The sequence below is a fragment of the Equus quagga genome, chromosome 5 (assembly GCF_021613505.1).
Source record: "Equus quagga isolate Etosha38 chromosome 5, UCLA_HA_Equagga_1.0, whole genome shotgun sequence".
NCBI lineage: Eukaryota > Metazoa > Chordata > Mammalia > Perissodactyla > Equidae > Equus > Equus quagga.
This window is the reverse complement of record NC_060271.1, coordinates 15,789,395-15,804,974: the sequence shown is the minus strand read 5'-3', so window position 1 is coordinate 15,804,974 and position 15,580 is coordinate 15,789,395. Positions and strand designations below refer to the sequence as shown.

Sequence of the window (15,580 nt, the reverse complement as noted above, 5' to 3'; positions counted from 1 at the left end):
GCTGCCTAACTAGTCCCGAGTTGCTGGCTTGAGGAAGCATAGCATTTTGGGGTAATTTTCTCTATATTTAGTATTTAAATCCTCTCCTAATTCCTTCTCCCCTCACCACTGTTTCACCCCTGCATCTGACAGAATCCTGACTTAAGGTAGAAAATAATCCATAAAAATAAGTTTAAAGTAAATTTTATTTGGTTTTCCTTGTGTGTGACAGTTTTAAAAAACTGAAGTCCTTTTGATGCCTTATCCCTGTAACCTCAAAGTGCTAGCACAAGATCCTTTCTGCACGAAGTCCTCACATGTGGCCTTTCTTAGTTTTTCAGAAACAGGTTTGGTAGAGTCAGTTGGAAGTCTTCAGGAGACTGAAGAGCACGAGTCAGAAGAAGCCATGGCAAACCCCAAGGCTCTCGAGCCTCTTTCATGTTCACAGAATTCCAAAGCTGGACCCATAAACGTGGCTTCTCTGAAAGAGAGACGATGTATGCAAGAACAGGACCAAAAGTCAGAACTATAAAATCAGTGGTTTCTAAAACTAGACTGATCAAAGCTGCTAGCTGACAGCTTGGATGTGAAGGTGGAACGTGATATGGAGAAGAGTCATCACAGATCCCCACTGGGCATCAACCAGGAGTCTTCAAAACTGCTGATAAATTCATTAAACCAGTTCTAAAAGTGGATTTCTCAAGTTTGTTTGATATCCTCAAATGCCTTGTATTGATCAATGTCATAACAAGTTCAATGGCTTAATTAGGTTCCTGCTCAGCAGAACACATATATGGCTAATTCAGCATACTTTACCATTATTGTGAGTAGTTTCTTATTTATTTTTTAAAAGTAAAATAAAACAAATACTTTAAAAAGGAAAAACAACACTTCCTATAATCCCACATTCTTAACACAACTATTTTCATTTTAGAGTTATTTCCTTCCGGTTCTGATTCAAATGCATGAATTTTAAATGGTTATCATACTACATATTCATTTTCATAGTCTGATTTTTAATTTAATATACCATAAAACATTTTCTCATATTTCAATAGTCTTCATAACTATTGTTTCATAGCCACCTGATATTCTATCATGTTGATGTTGTATAAATTTTCTTGTTGACATTTAACTTGTTTCTACTTTTTCACTATTTAAGATTATGCTGTGGTGAAAGTCTTTGTGAATGTAGCTCTTTTCTTCTCTTGAATTATCCTAGAAAACAAATTCACAAGATTGGGTCAAAGGATATAGATGTTATATAGTTTTGGTATGTCATTTATTGAATTACTTTAAAAAAAAAGTTGTGCATACTGTTTCCATAGTCAAGTTATTCAACCTCTTTAGGCCTCAATTTCTTGATCCAGAAAATGGGAACAATAATAGTTCCTATCCCTTGGGGTCATGAGGACCAAATGAAATGAAGCGTGTATTTAGCACTTAGTAACTGCTTAATAAATGCTAGATATCATCATTTATTTTCACTAGCAGTTTATGAGTATACAAGTTTTTCCAAAACTCATCAATATTGGATATTATCAATTTTAAAAATTTATTCTAAAATAGTTGTTACAAAACTAAACTGAAGGGTGAGTCCTGCTGCTACATCCTCCCCTTCCTCCTTTTCCCTCCTTATTCTCTTCCTCTTCCTTCATCTTCAATCGGGGATAGGGAGACCAACGGGAGAGAGAAAGTAACCAGAGATTAAAAAAAAAAAAAGACCCCTGAAGTTGAGACAAACTGAATTTTTATGTGCAACCCTTGCTTCCTCAGACCACTGAATTAGAAAGGATGACCAAAGGATGTAGGAAATAATAGCTATGATATGGAATACATGATCTGACTCCACGCCTCGCCCAAGGTCACTTTCTCTCACTCAGTTCATTGAATCCACTGAGTCCTTACTATGTGCTATTCAATAGTAGGCACTGTAGCTACGCCTGTGAAGACAGACAGGGAGAGTATCTGCTTTCATGGAGTGCTATTAGTTTGCCAGGTATATGCATGTGTGGCAGGGGGTAAGGTGGGGACAGACAATATAATTTTGGATGTTGAGTGGCATGAAGAAAATAAACCAGTGATGTACCTGAAAGAGGGACAGAGGGCTACTTTAGATTGGGTGCAATGTTCCCAGTCTGTGTGACATCTGAGCTGAGACCTGAACTATAAGGAGCACTCCCCACCCCTATTAAGATCTAGAAGAGTATTAAAGACAATTAACAGTTGGCACCAAGGCCCTAAGAATATCCATCTCCGTGACCTCGAGGAACAGAGACGCCAGAGTAGAGTAACTGAGGGCAGGTGACACAGGATGAGGACAGGTAGGTGGTGGGTGACAACATAATGTAGGCCTTCCTATGTAAGGAACTGGATTTTACTTAAATAGGGGAAGCCAGGAGTGATTTATAAGCAAATTTATTTTAAAAGCTCTAGCTGCTCTGAAGAAAATGAAGTGGAGGTGACAAAAGTGGAAGCTTGTGGCAGAACTGGAACTAAAATTCTAGTATCCTGACTTCTGGGAAGGGTTGCATATTGACTGAGCAAGCCTTGTATGCCAGGCTGTTCTAAGTGCTGAGGATAAACACAGTTCGTGCCTTTGTGGGGCTCACAGACCAGTGGGCAGGCATGTGGGATGGTTCAGAGGCCTTAGCTGCAAGGGCTGATAAGGACCATGGAGATAGCTCAGTCCAAACCCCCTGGCCTGAGCGAGAATAATTTAGTGTAGCCCAGGAGCGGGATGCCAGTTAACCCTGAGCAAAAAAAAATGCCCAGCCTTTCTTCTGCCCTCTGTCCTCCACCTGCCTCTCCCCATCCTAGCCCCCCGGGAGAGTCAAGAGAGCTAACAGCTTGCGGACGTCTTTGCAGGGTGAGAAGCCCACGCCACCCACGCATCGCCCCTTTCCGGCGTGGGAGGCAGAGAGCGCTCCGCGGGGGGGAGCGGGGCGGAGCGGGGCTTCCGGGGGCGGGGCCTCGGTCAGCTCTTTCTCGGCGCCTACGTCGAGGAAGAAACCCGCAGAGCGGGGCTTAAGTTCACCGGAAGCCCGAGCTCCTGTCTTCTGCTTCCGGGTCGGAGCCATGGCGGTGGCAAATTCAAGCCCCGTCAATCCCGTGGTGTTCTTTGATGTCAGCATTGGCGGCCAGGTGAGGCATGGGCCTAGCCCTGCGCCGAAGGGAAACTGCTCGGGGCCAGGCAGGCAGATCTCATCCACGAGGGAGGCGGAGTGGGGAAGCCAGGAAATGAAATTGGACCACAGCCTGTCGACCTGCGGGGCGGGAGGAAGGGAGGAGGAGGAGTCGCGCCCATCCCTGCGCTCGGCTGGCGGAGGAACTGGGCGGAACGACCGGATGGGCCATGGAGGCGGCGTGGAAGAGACCAAGCGGCGTTGGGGAGGGAAGGTCAGCCCTTCGGGTGCCGCGCTCTGTGTTGGTGTGGCCTTCCCGGTCTCGGACTGGGCCTTCTGACTGTCTCCCGCTGGTTGCAGGAAGTTGGCCGCATGAAGATCGAGCTCTTTGCAGACGTTGTGCCTAAAACGGCCGAGAATTTTAGGTAAGGAGATGCTCTAGCTCTGCCGGATTAACGGAACCAGAAGCTGGGCCCCTGTCTGTGGAATCGTCTGCCCTCCGTCCGCTCACTGCCCTTGAGACCTGATTCCTCTGGGTACCACCCTGTATGTCACGGTTTTGACTGTTCCCTTGTCAGTTTATCTTGTTAATCTGTATGTCTGGACGCTGACTGGCTGGTTGGTGGGCTTGCTGGCGCCAATGTCTGTCCTCCCCTCCGGAGATTAGGGGCGCTGGCAACTGTGATGTCATGCGACTGAATCGTTCACTCTTTTCCCTTTCAGGCAGTTCTGCACTGGAGAATTCAGGTCAGTCTCAGACGTGGTTGACTTCTCTGCTTGCTCCTGAGGGGTGTCCTGGGGCCGCAGTGCGGGTATTGGGGAACTACTGGCAGGCCTGGAATGATTGCTGATGACAGTGATAGAAGGTAATACCTCAAGGGTCCATCCTCAGTTCATTTGCCGCCTGTATCTCTTCTCCCCACCATCTTTAGGAGAGTCCCTTGGGCTCCAGTGTGTGGTAGACTGGAAAGGCCTATGATTACCTGTCATCATTCCAAGTCTCTTTCTTTTTGGTTATAGAAAAGATGGGGTTCCGATAGGATACAAAGGGAGCACCTTCCACAGGTAAGGCCTTTGGCAAACCATCGTGCGGGCTTTTAGAATGACTTCCTTGGGGGATTAGACTCTGTAGAGGAAAATAAAACCATACGATAATGATTTGAAGATTTATTAAAACCCGAAGTGATATACATTGTATTTTGAAATCACTGTTAATTTAAACTACGATGACTAAGTGAATGTTTTTCTAAACCAAAGAATCTTCTTTCAGGATCCTTTGTTCTCTGTTTCAGGGTCATAAAGGATTTCATGATTCAGGGTGGAGATTTTGTTAATGTAAGTACTGTTTCTTTCCATCAAAGACCTATAGGTTTGTTTGTTTGTTGTTCTTATTGCTGCTGCTACAGCAATAGTAAAAACTATTTTTACTACAGGGACGCAGTCTTAAGGCTTGAGAATAATAGCCAAGTTAGATGAGGGGAGGGTATGGGGAAGGGAATGTCATTTAGAGTTGCTGGCTACTGCTCACTGTACCACTAAATGATAGGCATCGGCACTTTGAATGAATCGCTAAGTTCCAAATTTCAGCCTTTTGCAGCCAGAAACTCAACTTTCCCAGCGTACCTTTAGATGATCCATGACACATTCAGATTAATTAGTCACATGAAACTTAGCTAGAAATCAGATGCAATTTGTTTTTTCTAAATGCTAAGTTCCTTTCCAGAGAGCTAAATGCTTATGCGCCATTTTCCCTTCCACTTCTGGTATCACAGTGCCTGGAAAGCTGAGTTTTTAATCAGAAGTGAATTAGTGGGCAAGAATCAGAGCAAGAGAGGCGATAGCTCTGGAGGGATGTTTTCTCTGTTCTCTGGGGAAGCCCAGTGGCTTAGTCCTTCTCTACTAAGGATGAGTTTCTTGTAGCTGGACTGTATGTGTCCCCCATGTCCAGCCTCCCCCCCCCCCCCCAATCTTGGAGAGTGCCTTCTAAACCACATTTGGTTCTTTTCTAACTCTTTTGTCCCTACCCACCCGCTTCTCTGCATAGCCTTTCTTATTATCATTTGGTTGGTCATGGTGCTGTTTTCTTGGATCTGGGAGACGTTCTTTCCCCTTCGTGTGTATGTTTATTTAGTTGGACTCTTAGGAGTTTTTAAAGACCTCTCTCTTTCCTACATAGGTAAGGTTACAAACTGGCAGATATTAGGCCAAATCAGGCTTTTAGATGTTTTGTTTCACCTATATGATGTTGTAAAACTGGGAAATTTCACCAAAAAATTCTGGAGTTTTGTTTTTCCTCTAGAAAATGGAAAATAGGGGTGTGTTTCTCATGCAGCGACAGTTGGTTGGAATCAAGTAACTGCTCCCTTTAGACAGTATGTCCTTGCCATTTCACCACAGTCCCCACGACCTGCTTCCCTTATTTCTGTCACCTGCTCCATAGGCATTTAAGTTTGCACACAGTTGATGGTCATAGGGCTTGGAGTGACCATACACGTTTTTGTTGGGTGGTACGAAGGGCTGAGAAGCTTTCTTTGCCTTCTTTCCTTTCTTCCCGGAGGCTCCTGTATTGCCATATTGTCTCAGCAGGGACAAAACCAAAAACCAACTTCTTACTAGTCATTGCCAGGCATGTCCAATCACTTGCTGATAGCCCCAGGGTTAGACAGTAGTGATCAGCCAGAAGGCTGAGTTTCAGAGAGAAGCAATTGCTCAGAGCTGCCCTTAGGGAAGAAAAAATAGAATGAGCAAGAGGCAGAAGAAGCAGGATTTGAGACCTTCTAAAGTTGGACCAAGAATGTTTGTTTGTTTTGATTTTTGTTTTTTTCTGGTTGCAAAAGAAAAGTGCTAAAAAGAAAATAAATCCTCTTTCAAGGAATTTTGCCTCTCAAGGAATTATACTCTTGGCGTTTTAGTTTACAGCTGCCACTTTCCTTGTTGCGTAGGTGTGTGTGTCGAATATAATTTTTAACAGACTTAAGATCATACATATGTTTTAATTTTTTTGTACTTAACAGTTGTCTACATTTCTTGTCATTAAGTCGTCTTCCAAAACATCCTTTCCAATAGTACCTAATATTCCATTAGGAATAGACAATGAATTTATGTGATCACTCCACTACCGTTGAAGATATAAGTTACTTTCTGTTGTTTCCTTTGAAAATTAATTTTGTCATTTTCCTTACTCTGGCTTCTGGAGAGCAATAGATAGTGTGGTTTTTAGAGAATGATGGAGTAACTGATTTATCTCCTAGGTTTATCGGGAAATTGGAAGTGAACTTGTTTTCTCTTCCGTCTGTCTGTCTGTGGAGTTAAAGCTAGAATAGCTCACATTTCTACAGTGCCATACTGATTCCACAGTACTTTTCTCAGACACTGTCTAACTGGATCTTCATGACAACGTGTAAAGAGTAGGTGATTCCATCCTCACTTGATAGGTGAGGAAACAGGCTCAGAGATAGGAAGGGACTTCCCCAGCTCATAAGTGATAGATCTGGATCTCAGATCCAGGTCTTTCCACTATGCAGAGCTTGGTTTTATTGATAATTTTTAGTCAAATAAAGGTTTGATTGGACAGTGTTCCTTCCCTGGCTTATGTTAATCCCCTTTGGTAGCCTTTTCCCTAAAAAATGATCTTTTTTTTGAGGAAGATTAACCCTGAGCTAACATCTGCCACCAATCATCATCCTCTTTTTGCTGAGGAAGACTGGCCCTGAACTAACATCCATGCCCATCTTCCTCTACTTTATATGTGGGACGCCTACCACAGCATGGCTGTTGCCAAGCGGTGCCATGTCCACACCCGGGATCTGAACCGGCGAACCCCGGGCCACCGAAGTGGAATGTGCGCACTTAACCGCTGCGCCACCGGGCCGGCCCATAAGGGATCTTTGATTCTGCACTAGGTCAGTGTTTTCCCTTTCTGACATGCACCACGTGTTCTTTTTTACTCTCTGGCTGGGAGAAGTTGGTCTTTGGCCCCCTTCAACCCCAGGGATTCTCTTTAAGCTCCTGCAGATATGGCCTTTGTCAAATTGCTTTATTACCCTAACTTAAGTTAGGTAATAAATGAAAAATGGGGAAGATGATAATGCTTATTCCACAGGGTTGTTGGAAAAGCAAAGAGATAATGCAAAGAAAGCTAGTTTAAGCAGAAATTGGGGATCTATGATAAGGTGTTTCATGGAACCCAAAGTGAGAAGTAGAACTAGGAACTGGAAAGCAACATAGAACCAAGGTAGTCCTTTCTCTCTGTTCCTCTAGTGCTCTCTGCGCACGTGTGTTGCATCCTCTTTGTGTTCTCCAGTCCACCTGTGGAAGGTTTTCAGCTCCAGCTTCCAGGTTTACATGATACAAGTTCAACCTCAAAGCGAACATCTGTCCTGCTTCATGATTCCCAGAAAAGGAAGTCTGGTTGGCCCTACATGAGTTAGGCCCTCTCCCTGGACCAGTCACCTTTGGCCAGGAGGGTGGCCTCATGTTGTACAGACTAGACTTCCAAGAGCCCACTCACCCGCATAGTTTGGGGGAGTCGCGCAGTAAGCAGTAAGTGGGTGCTTTGCTAGGACTGCAGGTCTAAGAGTGTTTGGGAATGGCAAGCATTATGTATATGATGACTTTACCATTGTTCCCTACTCTGCCTGTGTCTTAACCTGTCTTTCTAGAGGCCCAGCTGTGACCTGTTTTACCCAATTTGTGAGATGCCCTGGCCATTTTGTGGGCTGCAGGTGCCTTGCTTGGGGTTTGCTGTGATTGCAGGACAGGGTCAAAGAGGTGTGGCTCCCAATGTGACCTGTAAGAGTAAAAGCAGCTTTAGAAGCCAGGCTTTCGGTGCAGCAGCATCCTTGCCCTGGGCTTCAGGGCGCCGAGCACTCACAAGTTACTAACACTTCTCTTCTCTCTGCTCAGGGAGATGGTACTGGAGTCGCCAGTATTTACCGGGGGCCATTTGCAGATGAAAATTTTAAACTTAGACACTCAGCTCCAGGCCTGCTTTCCATGGTAAGTGAAGTCCAATGAAGGTTTTGGGTTGGATTTATAGCCAGCTGGTATTTGAGCCCCTCCTGAGGCCCAGTGCTATCTCTTGGGATGGAAGCAAACGCTGTCCTTCTCTTGCTTGGCCCAGGGCTCACCTCTGCCATGCCCACCTCCTTCCTCAGTCTGGTTTGATTTTGTTGGGCTGAGCCCACCAGCAGGCTTTGGAACCAGAATCGAACTCCAATGTGTGCTTTCTTACCTTTGTTTGAGCCAGGACATGTGGCTAGGCTTTCAGCCTTGCTGCTCAGAATTTAGCTGGTTGTGCTTTCAAGCCCCACTGTTCACTCGCTCGTCACTCCACTCACCAGGGCTCACACAGCGCCCATTCACTCACACTGCCTTCTGGCTGGTCACCTCCTTTTCCTCCTTACCACTCCTTGCTCACCAACCCCCCCCCCATTTATAACCCCACTCACATGTCTCCCTTTCACGGTCCCCCCACCTGCCTCACTTAAACCCCCTCACCTCCCCACCCCTGCTCACTCTCCTCCGTGCTCACTCCCTCTTCACTTCCCCTTATTCTCCCCTCACTCATTTTCCCTTACCCCTCCCCGCTTGCCTCCCTGTCACTCTCCAACCCTCTCCCTCCCTCCCCCATTCACCCATTTCCCTCTGTCAGTGCCCTAACTCCCACTCCACGAGACCCAACATTTACATGCACATTCTCTGTCCTGCTTGCCCACTCTTCCAGTCATCTGCTCAGGCGTTCATCAAGTAAAGATTTGTTGACACCCACACTGTTTCAGGCCTCATGAGAAGGCATCAGGATACAGACCTGATCCCTGCCCTCCTGACACTTAACATCCAATGGGGGAATCACACGTGCAAAATGACACACCCAGTACTTGTGTAACTCATCCCATCAGTGTATGCGGGTGAGGGCACCTCAGTATGTACAAGTATTCTGAAGGCCCCGAAGAATGAGGATAATTGCTGCCAGGAGCCAGGCAGGGCTTCACAGCAGAGGGGACATCGGAGTTCTTGAAGGAGTTCTCTACCAAATGACATTTCAAGTTGAGCAACAGCCCATGCAGAAGTATGTGACCATGGAATAGCAGGGTGGCATAGAAGGAACAGAGGGTGATGGGGGTGATGAAAACGTAAGATGTGAGTGGGGGAGGGAATGGCCAGGAGAGACAACTGGAGAGGCAGGTGGCTCTAGCTCCTGAAGGGCTTCAAATGCCAGAATAAGGCTGAGGTGTGTGGACGTTGTGTCATAGGTTACGGAGAGCCATCCACTTTCTTAAGCAGAGTTGATCAACTTCATGTTTTTGGCCACAGCGTGAGTGGCAGATGGGACTGAGCGCTGGGGTGGAGGAGCCCGTTCGGAGGCTGCCTCAGCAGTGGGCGAGGCGAGCACAGCAATCGGTGTGCAAGCCCCTTTGCGGAAAGCCAGGCGGGGCGAGTGCCGGCAGAGGGTGTGGAGCAGCTTAGGTGGGCGCGGATCTTCGCCCCGAGGAGTGAAACCCCTCTAGTGCATGCCACTGTGTTAGCATCTGTGGAGGAGTCAGTGACACCGAAGAAAGCCTTGGTCTCCCCTCCTTCAGGCCGACCCTGGTTGAGTTGTGCTGTCACATATCTTGTAACAATTGTTTTTGCTTCTATCCTCCACTAAATCATGAGTTCCTCGAGGGCAGGCACTGGGTCTCATTGACCTCCAGGCCTTACTACTGGACCCAGAAAGGAGCTGAGCAGATGCTGATGAGTGACTGAAAGATAACCAGAACCATGGCTAACATTTATTGAGCACTTACTCAACGAGCACCTTATCTGCATTAATTCATTTTAATCCAACATCCCTTTGGGATAGGTACAAATGAGGAAACGGAGGCACAGAGAGGTTATGTGACTAAACTAAGGTCACACAGCAAGTTGTGGAGCTAGGATTCAAGTTAAGTTATCTGTCTCCAGGGCTCCAGAGCTTATTCTCTAAACCAGTAAGCTCTACTGCCTGGAAGAATGAATAAATGAGTGCCTAAGGACAGGGAGTGTCTCCTGAACTATAAAAACACGTTATCTGACTGTTTTCCTGCCTGCTTGCTAATAAATGTTTATACATTGAGCAGCAAGATAGGAAGGAAGGAAGGGAAGGAGGGATGGAGGAAGGATAAGAGGAAGAAAGGAATTGGGACCCTTGGGAGGTCTATCCCTTGTTCCAAAGCATAGGCCCACTCTGACCAGCTCAGGCAGTCCCTTACTTTCATATCTGAAATGTTCCTGAAGAAATGTACAAAAACCAAAAACAGCTTCACCTTACATAGGGAGTTTCTAAAGTATAACATAAAATCTCTAATTAGAGCTTACCTCCTGACAATATCTTTAAAGTATTTCATACATGTTTTTATTCCTTCACAGTTGAACACAGACTCAGTCAATTTAAATCTATTAAGCATCCAATTAAGGCTAGTGACCTATCTAATAATTTCCAGTTTTGCCTCAGTGGTATTAATTTTATGAGACCTGTGGTTTTAATAGGACTAGTACTTTTAGTTTTCCATTTTCTACCCATTTTTTCCCTAAAACAAGGGAAGTATACAACAAAATATTCACATAGTTCCACAGACACTATTGTGAGGCACTGCTGGTGAAACTGACTTGGGTTTGCTGATGCACGAATGTCTAATTTCAGCATTTTAAAGTGGTTTGGGGTATCAGTGGATAATGTACAGAAGTATACTTTGTATGAAAATCAAACGCCTTTTTACAAAGTATGACTGCATTGGCATTATAGCCTGTTTTTATAGTGCATTATTTAATGATGTGAAAACAGTTTCAAGGGAGGAAAAGGGAAGGCATATAGCTAGAGAGTTTCAGATTTTCTATTAAAAAAATACTTTTTTCCTGTAAAATTCAACAATAAAGGTTTGAGGTGTAGCTATAAAAAGAAAACATTGATTGAATTAGTCCTTTTTTTCTAGCGTAGTGCTAGCATAGCAACTGCTTTCACCTTCTTAAATTTTTTTTTTTTGAGGAAGATTATCCCTGAGCTAACTGCTGCCAATTCTCCTCTCTTTGTTGAGGAAGACCGATCCTGAGCTAACGTCCATGCCCATCTTCCTCTACTTTATATGTGGGATACCTGCCACAGCATGGCTTGCCAAGCGGCGCCACGTCCGCACCAGGGATCTGAATCAGTGAACCCTGGGCCGCCCAAGTGGAACATGCACACTTAACCACTGCACCACTGGGCCGGCCCTCACCTTCTTAAATGTTTTTAACTGCCATTATTAGGATACAGTGCAAAGCTATTCAGACAAAACAGCTTATGGCATAGGCAACAGGCTTTTGCTCAGCTGGTAGCTAATTTCTAACTGTAATCCAGTTATAAACAGTATTGGGCTAAATACAGCAAAGCAGGCCCCATCAACAATTGTTCTCATAAAAATTCACATTGTAGGAGAGATGTATGTTTATTCAAGGATCCAGCTCCTTGAGGGCAGAGATTGTGTGTCCTGTTCATCTCTGTGCCCTTAGATTGTAGCTTAGGCCCTGGCTCATGATAGATGCTCAGTAAGGTTCGCTGGAAGAAAGCATGGAGGAATCTTTTGGGAATCTTGCCCTCCAGCTAGCATGACCAAGAAAACTCACCGCACGTGTATTTGGTTTCCATCAGGCCAACAGTGGTCCCAGCACAAATGGCTGCCAGTTCTTCATCACCTGCTCTAAGTGTGATTGGCTGGATGGGAAGCACGTAGTGTTTGGTGAGTCCTGCTCCTGTCCCACAGTCCAGGCCCCCTTCACCTGGAGTGGGACATCCAGAGGAGCCAGTCCCAGAACTCTCATACCAAGAGTGCTCAACTGACGTAACTGGGTAACAGTAGGGATGGTGAACGTGGTGGGAGGTGGGGAGCGTGTGTGGTAGAGAACTGGAGGAAAGGACGAAGGGGCCATGTGATGTAGTGTGTAACCACCTGGGTAATAAGTATGTCTGGGGGAAACCTGGATGGTAGCACTGAAGAAATTCTTCACAAAGGCCCGTGGTACAGTGGGGCTTTGCAATCTCTCAGCCCTGGGTTTGAGCCCTAACTCTGCTGTTTACTACCTGTGACCTTGGGCAAGTCATTTCACTTCCACTGAATCTGAATTTCCTGACATTGGTACAAGGATCAAATGGGATGATGACTAAGATTGGGCATTGGAAGTTAGAAAATGCTCTGCAAATGAGAGTGGTAAAGTCCAGTTCATACTCTTCCCGCAGGGAAAATCATTGATGGACTTCTGGTGATGAGAAAGATTGAGGTGAGTCCTGTTTTCATTTTCTCTTTCGCAGCCATCTGGTCTAGTACTACCTGACTAGTGTCCAGGCGCCAGAGAACCATGAGCGGGCTCCAGTTTGTTAGGCCCAGTCTTCTTTGCCTCCAGTGACATGGCCTCCCTCAGGAAAAGGGAGGAGAGACCACATGCCTCCCATGTTTTCCTTGCCTGCAAGTCAGGCTCTCTAGGACACACTGAGGCGTGGCCTCTGGTGGCCCCTTCACCTACCTGATAAAATCCCACTCTGCATGGCACTGAGGATCCTTCGTGACCGAGTCCCTGTCTGCCTCTCCACGGCCCCTTTTGCCACTATCTCCTCCACCTTCCAGTCGCATCAGGCTGCTAGCTCTTCTCTAACTATGCCACCCACGTCCCACTTCTTGCTCCTTCGGCCCCTGAGCCTTGGCTCGTGCTTTTTCCTCTGCCCGGAATGCTCTTCTCCTTTCTTTTCCTCTTGGTGGCCCATTCATCTTGGCAGGCCCAGCTCAAGCAATCCCGTTCCGTGACTCCTTCCCTGACCTCTAAGCAGCAGATTAGTTGCCTCCTGTATGCGCTCTTTCTTATAACGCATTACATTGTTACACATCGCAGTTTTGATATTTTTAAGTGTTGTACATTTTCTCTTTGATCTGTCTTATGTGCTTTACCTGTCTGCTAGGACATGGACTGTTGTCACATCAGTCTGAGTCCTCAGTCCTTAGCACAGGGGCCGGCAGGCATTAGTAGATGTTCGGTGAGTGTGTGTCTGAGTGGATGAATCTCCATGGTGCTTTCTCTCCTAGAATGTTCCCACAGGCCCCAACAATAAGCCCAAGCTGCCTGTGGTGATCTCACAGTGTGGGGAGATGTAGTCCAGCGCGAGACCGGATCAGGTAAGCGTGTCTTTCTCTCCTAGTTCAGAGTCAGACCCCAGAGAAGGCAGCACGGTGTAGTGGAAAGAACTTTCAACTTGAAGTCATGGGATTGAGCCCATTCCGTCTCTTTGTGACTTTGGAGAAGTCAGTTCCCTTCTCTGAGCCTGTTTCTTCATCTGTCAGATGGGGATAATACTTATTTCCTAAAGTCATCACAAGGATCAAAAGAAAAAGGGTGATTAGGGCCCTTTACTTTCTGCCACTTTGTAGTTTACACAGTAGCCACCTGAAAACCATCAGGAGTTTCTGACAGCATTCTCGGACTGCAAGTCCACGCAGTAGTCCCCTCCAGCCCTGGGGACTTCCTGCTGGGACCAGTTTGGGCAGCCAGGAGACACACCTGTCAGCCTCTCGTCAGAACGGATGCTGCCATTCAGGTCGTGACTTTGTATTTGCCAGCCTGGTAGGTGCATGTGACACATTTCTCAACCTGCGTAGACTCCCTTCCTGCCCACGTTTGCCACTGCCGGTTCTGTGCTGTGCATCACTCGAGGCACAGAGATGGGGGCAAAGAACTGAGAGAGGCCTGTGCTTTTCAGGAGCTTATGGGAAATATGACACGTTCTCAGAGTGATCACTAGTAATATAAGTGACAGTGTTAACCGTTATGAATTCAAGGGAAAAATTGATCTCTTCCAGCTAGGTGAGGGGGGGGGTGGTGTTTTGCCTGCCTGCCTTTTTTTTTCCCCCCAAACCTGCATAAAAGTTTGAAGCATAGTACATTAAACCCACATATATCTTTCACCTAGATTCACCAATGATTAACTTCTTGTTTTATCGTTTTACTTTGACATGTTTTTTTCTTTCCCTTCTTCCCTCTCCTCCCATTCCATCCCTTCTCCCCCTCTCTCCTGCTCTCCTTCCTCCCTCCCTGCTGCTTTCCTTCCCTCCGTCCCTTCCCCATTTGAAGGTTGAAGACTTCTTGACACTTTACCCCTAAATTCTTCAGCAAGCGACTCCTAAAAATAAAAACATCCTACATAACCAGCACGATATTATCTAATAAACACGATATTATCTAATAAACACGTTCAGACTTCCCCAGTTGTCCACAAAGTAACCATTACAGCTCTTAAAGTGCTGTAAACAAGGTTCACATATTTCATTTGCTAGTTTATTTTTGATTACAAAAGTAACATAATATAATCTGGTGAAAATTTTCAGACAAAACAGTTAAAGTCGCCCCCTTGCTCCCCCTTCCCTCCCCTCTGTCCACAGGTAACTTCTTTATTGGTTTGATGTATGGCTGTCAGGGCTTCTCTTTGCCTCTCTTTTGGGGAGGTTTTGTTTTTCCTGAATGGCATCATACTATATTAGTCATCATTTTTTCTCCCATTTTGCATTATGTCTTGAAGACTTTCCTTCCTCTATTCATGTAAAATGACCTCACATTTTTTAAAAAACTGATATGTGATGTTTGTAATGATTTGAATAGTTACACACTGAGTGTCAGTTGCTTTATACCTTGTGACTATATTCTCCAGAATATATATTTTTTTAAAAATTGGCAGTGTGTTGCTTATCTTAACTTTGGTGATATCCTTTGTTGAACAGAAGTTTTAAATTTTGATGAGGTCAAAATTATCAGTCTTTTCCCTTATGACTTTTGTGTTGTCATGTTTAGGAAGGTCCTTACTACCTCAGATCATAATGCCTTCTGTATTTTTCTAATATTTCTATAGTTTATTTGTATACTTACAAAATTGTCTAGAATTTATTTTTCTGTACTCTGTCTTTTTTTCCAAATGGAGAGCTAGTCAAATACCAGACCATTTTAATGACTGTACATACCTCTATCTGTGACTGACTTCGTGTTCACGGCATCTGGCACTTATAGGCGTTCAGTGTAAATTTAATACATGAGTTAATTGAGAGGGAGAATGTCAGGCATTTTAGGCAGGGAACTGGTGTGAGCAAATGCTGAGGCAGGAATGCACAAGTGTGTGCTGGAAGTTGCACATGGCCCTTTCTCTCGTCCAGCCAGATGGTCCCATGTCAGGCCGAGTTGACACCCTGAGCTTTCCTTTCTGCCAGGACTGGAGGCCCCTGGGGCGACCTGCTCTCCTCCCTCTCTCACTCACTTCTTTGCTGTAACTAAAGTTGAGCTCATGCGTCCTTTTCCTTCTAAAGATTGACCACTCATCACTACCAGAGGACAGAAGATAATAAAAAAGAATGAAGTTTAGAAATTTTTTGTTTGGGGCCTCTGTTCTGTGTTTTTCTTTCCTTACAGAAAGTTACTGGAAATCCTTATTGAGGGTTTGATTTCTGAGG

The 15,580-nt window shown here is 45.4% G+C and overlaps 2 protein-coding genes across 11 annotated transcripts in view; both read left to right on the top strand.

Annotated features, from left to right (window-relative positions):
- CCDC30 (coiled-coil domain containing 30) overlaps positions 1–1,408 on the top strand; it is a 137,214-nt gene extending 135,806 nt beyond the window's left edge. For all 10 annotated transcript variants that reach the window (XM_046662520.1, XM_046662519.1, XM_046662515.1 and 7 more), the window contains one exon: positions 313–1,408. In XM_046662520.1, coding sequence (XP_046518476.1) covers positions 313–511 — 199 coding nt within the window. In that variant the 3' untranslated portion in view covers positions 512–1,408. The remainder of the gene's footprint in view (positions 1–312) is intronic.
- A 1,567-nt stretch (positions 1,409–2,975) lies between these two features.
- PPIH (peptidylprolyl isomerase H) lies at positions 2,976–15,574 on the top strand. Its single transcript, XM_046663550.1, has 9 exons — positions 2,976–3,123; positions 3,465–3,529; positions 3,828–3,851; positions 4,125–4,169; positions 4,397–4,439; positions 8,010–8,102; positions 11,752–11,839; positions 12,337–12,377; positions 13,175–15,574. Exons 1-9 carry the CDS (start codon positions 3,058–3,060, stop codon positions 13,241–13,243), a joined length of 534 nt encoding a protein of 177 aa, XP_046519506.1. The 5' UTR covers positions 2,976–3,057; the 3' UTR covers positions 13,244–15,574.
- The last annotated feature ends 6 nt before the right edge of the window (positions 15,575–15,580 follow it).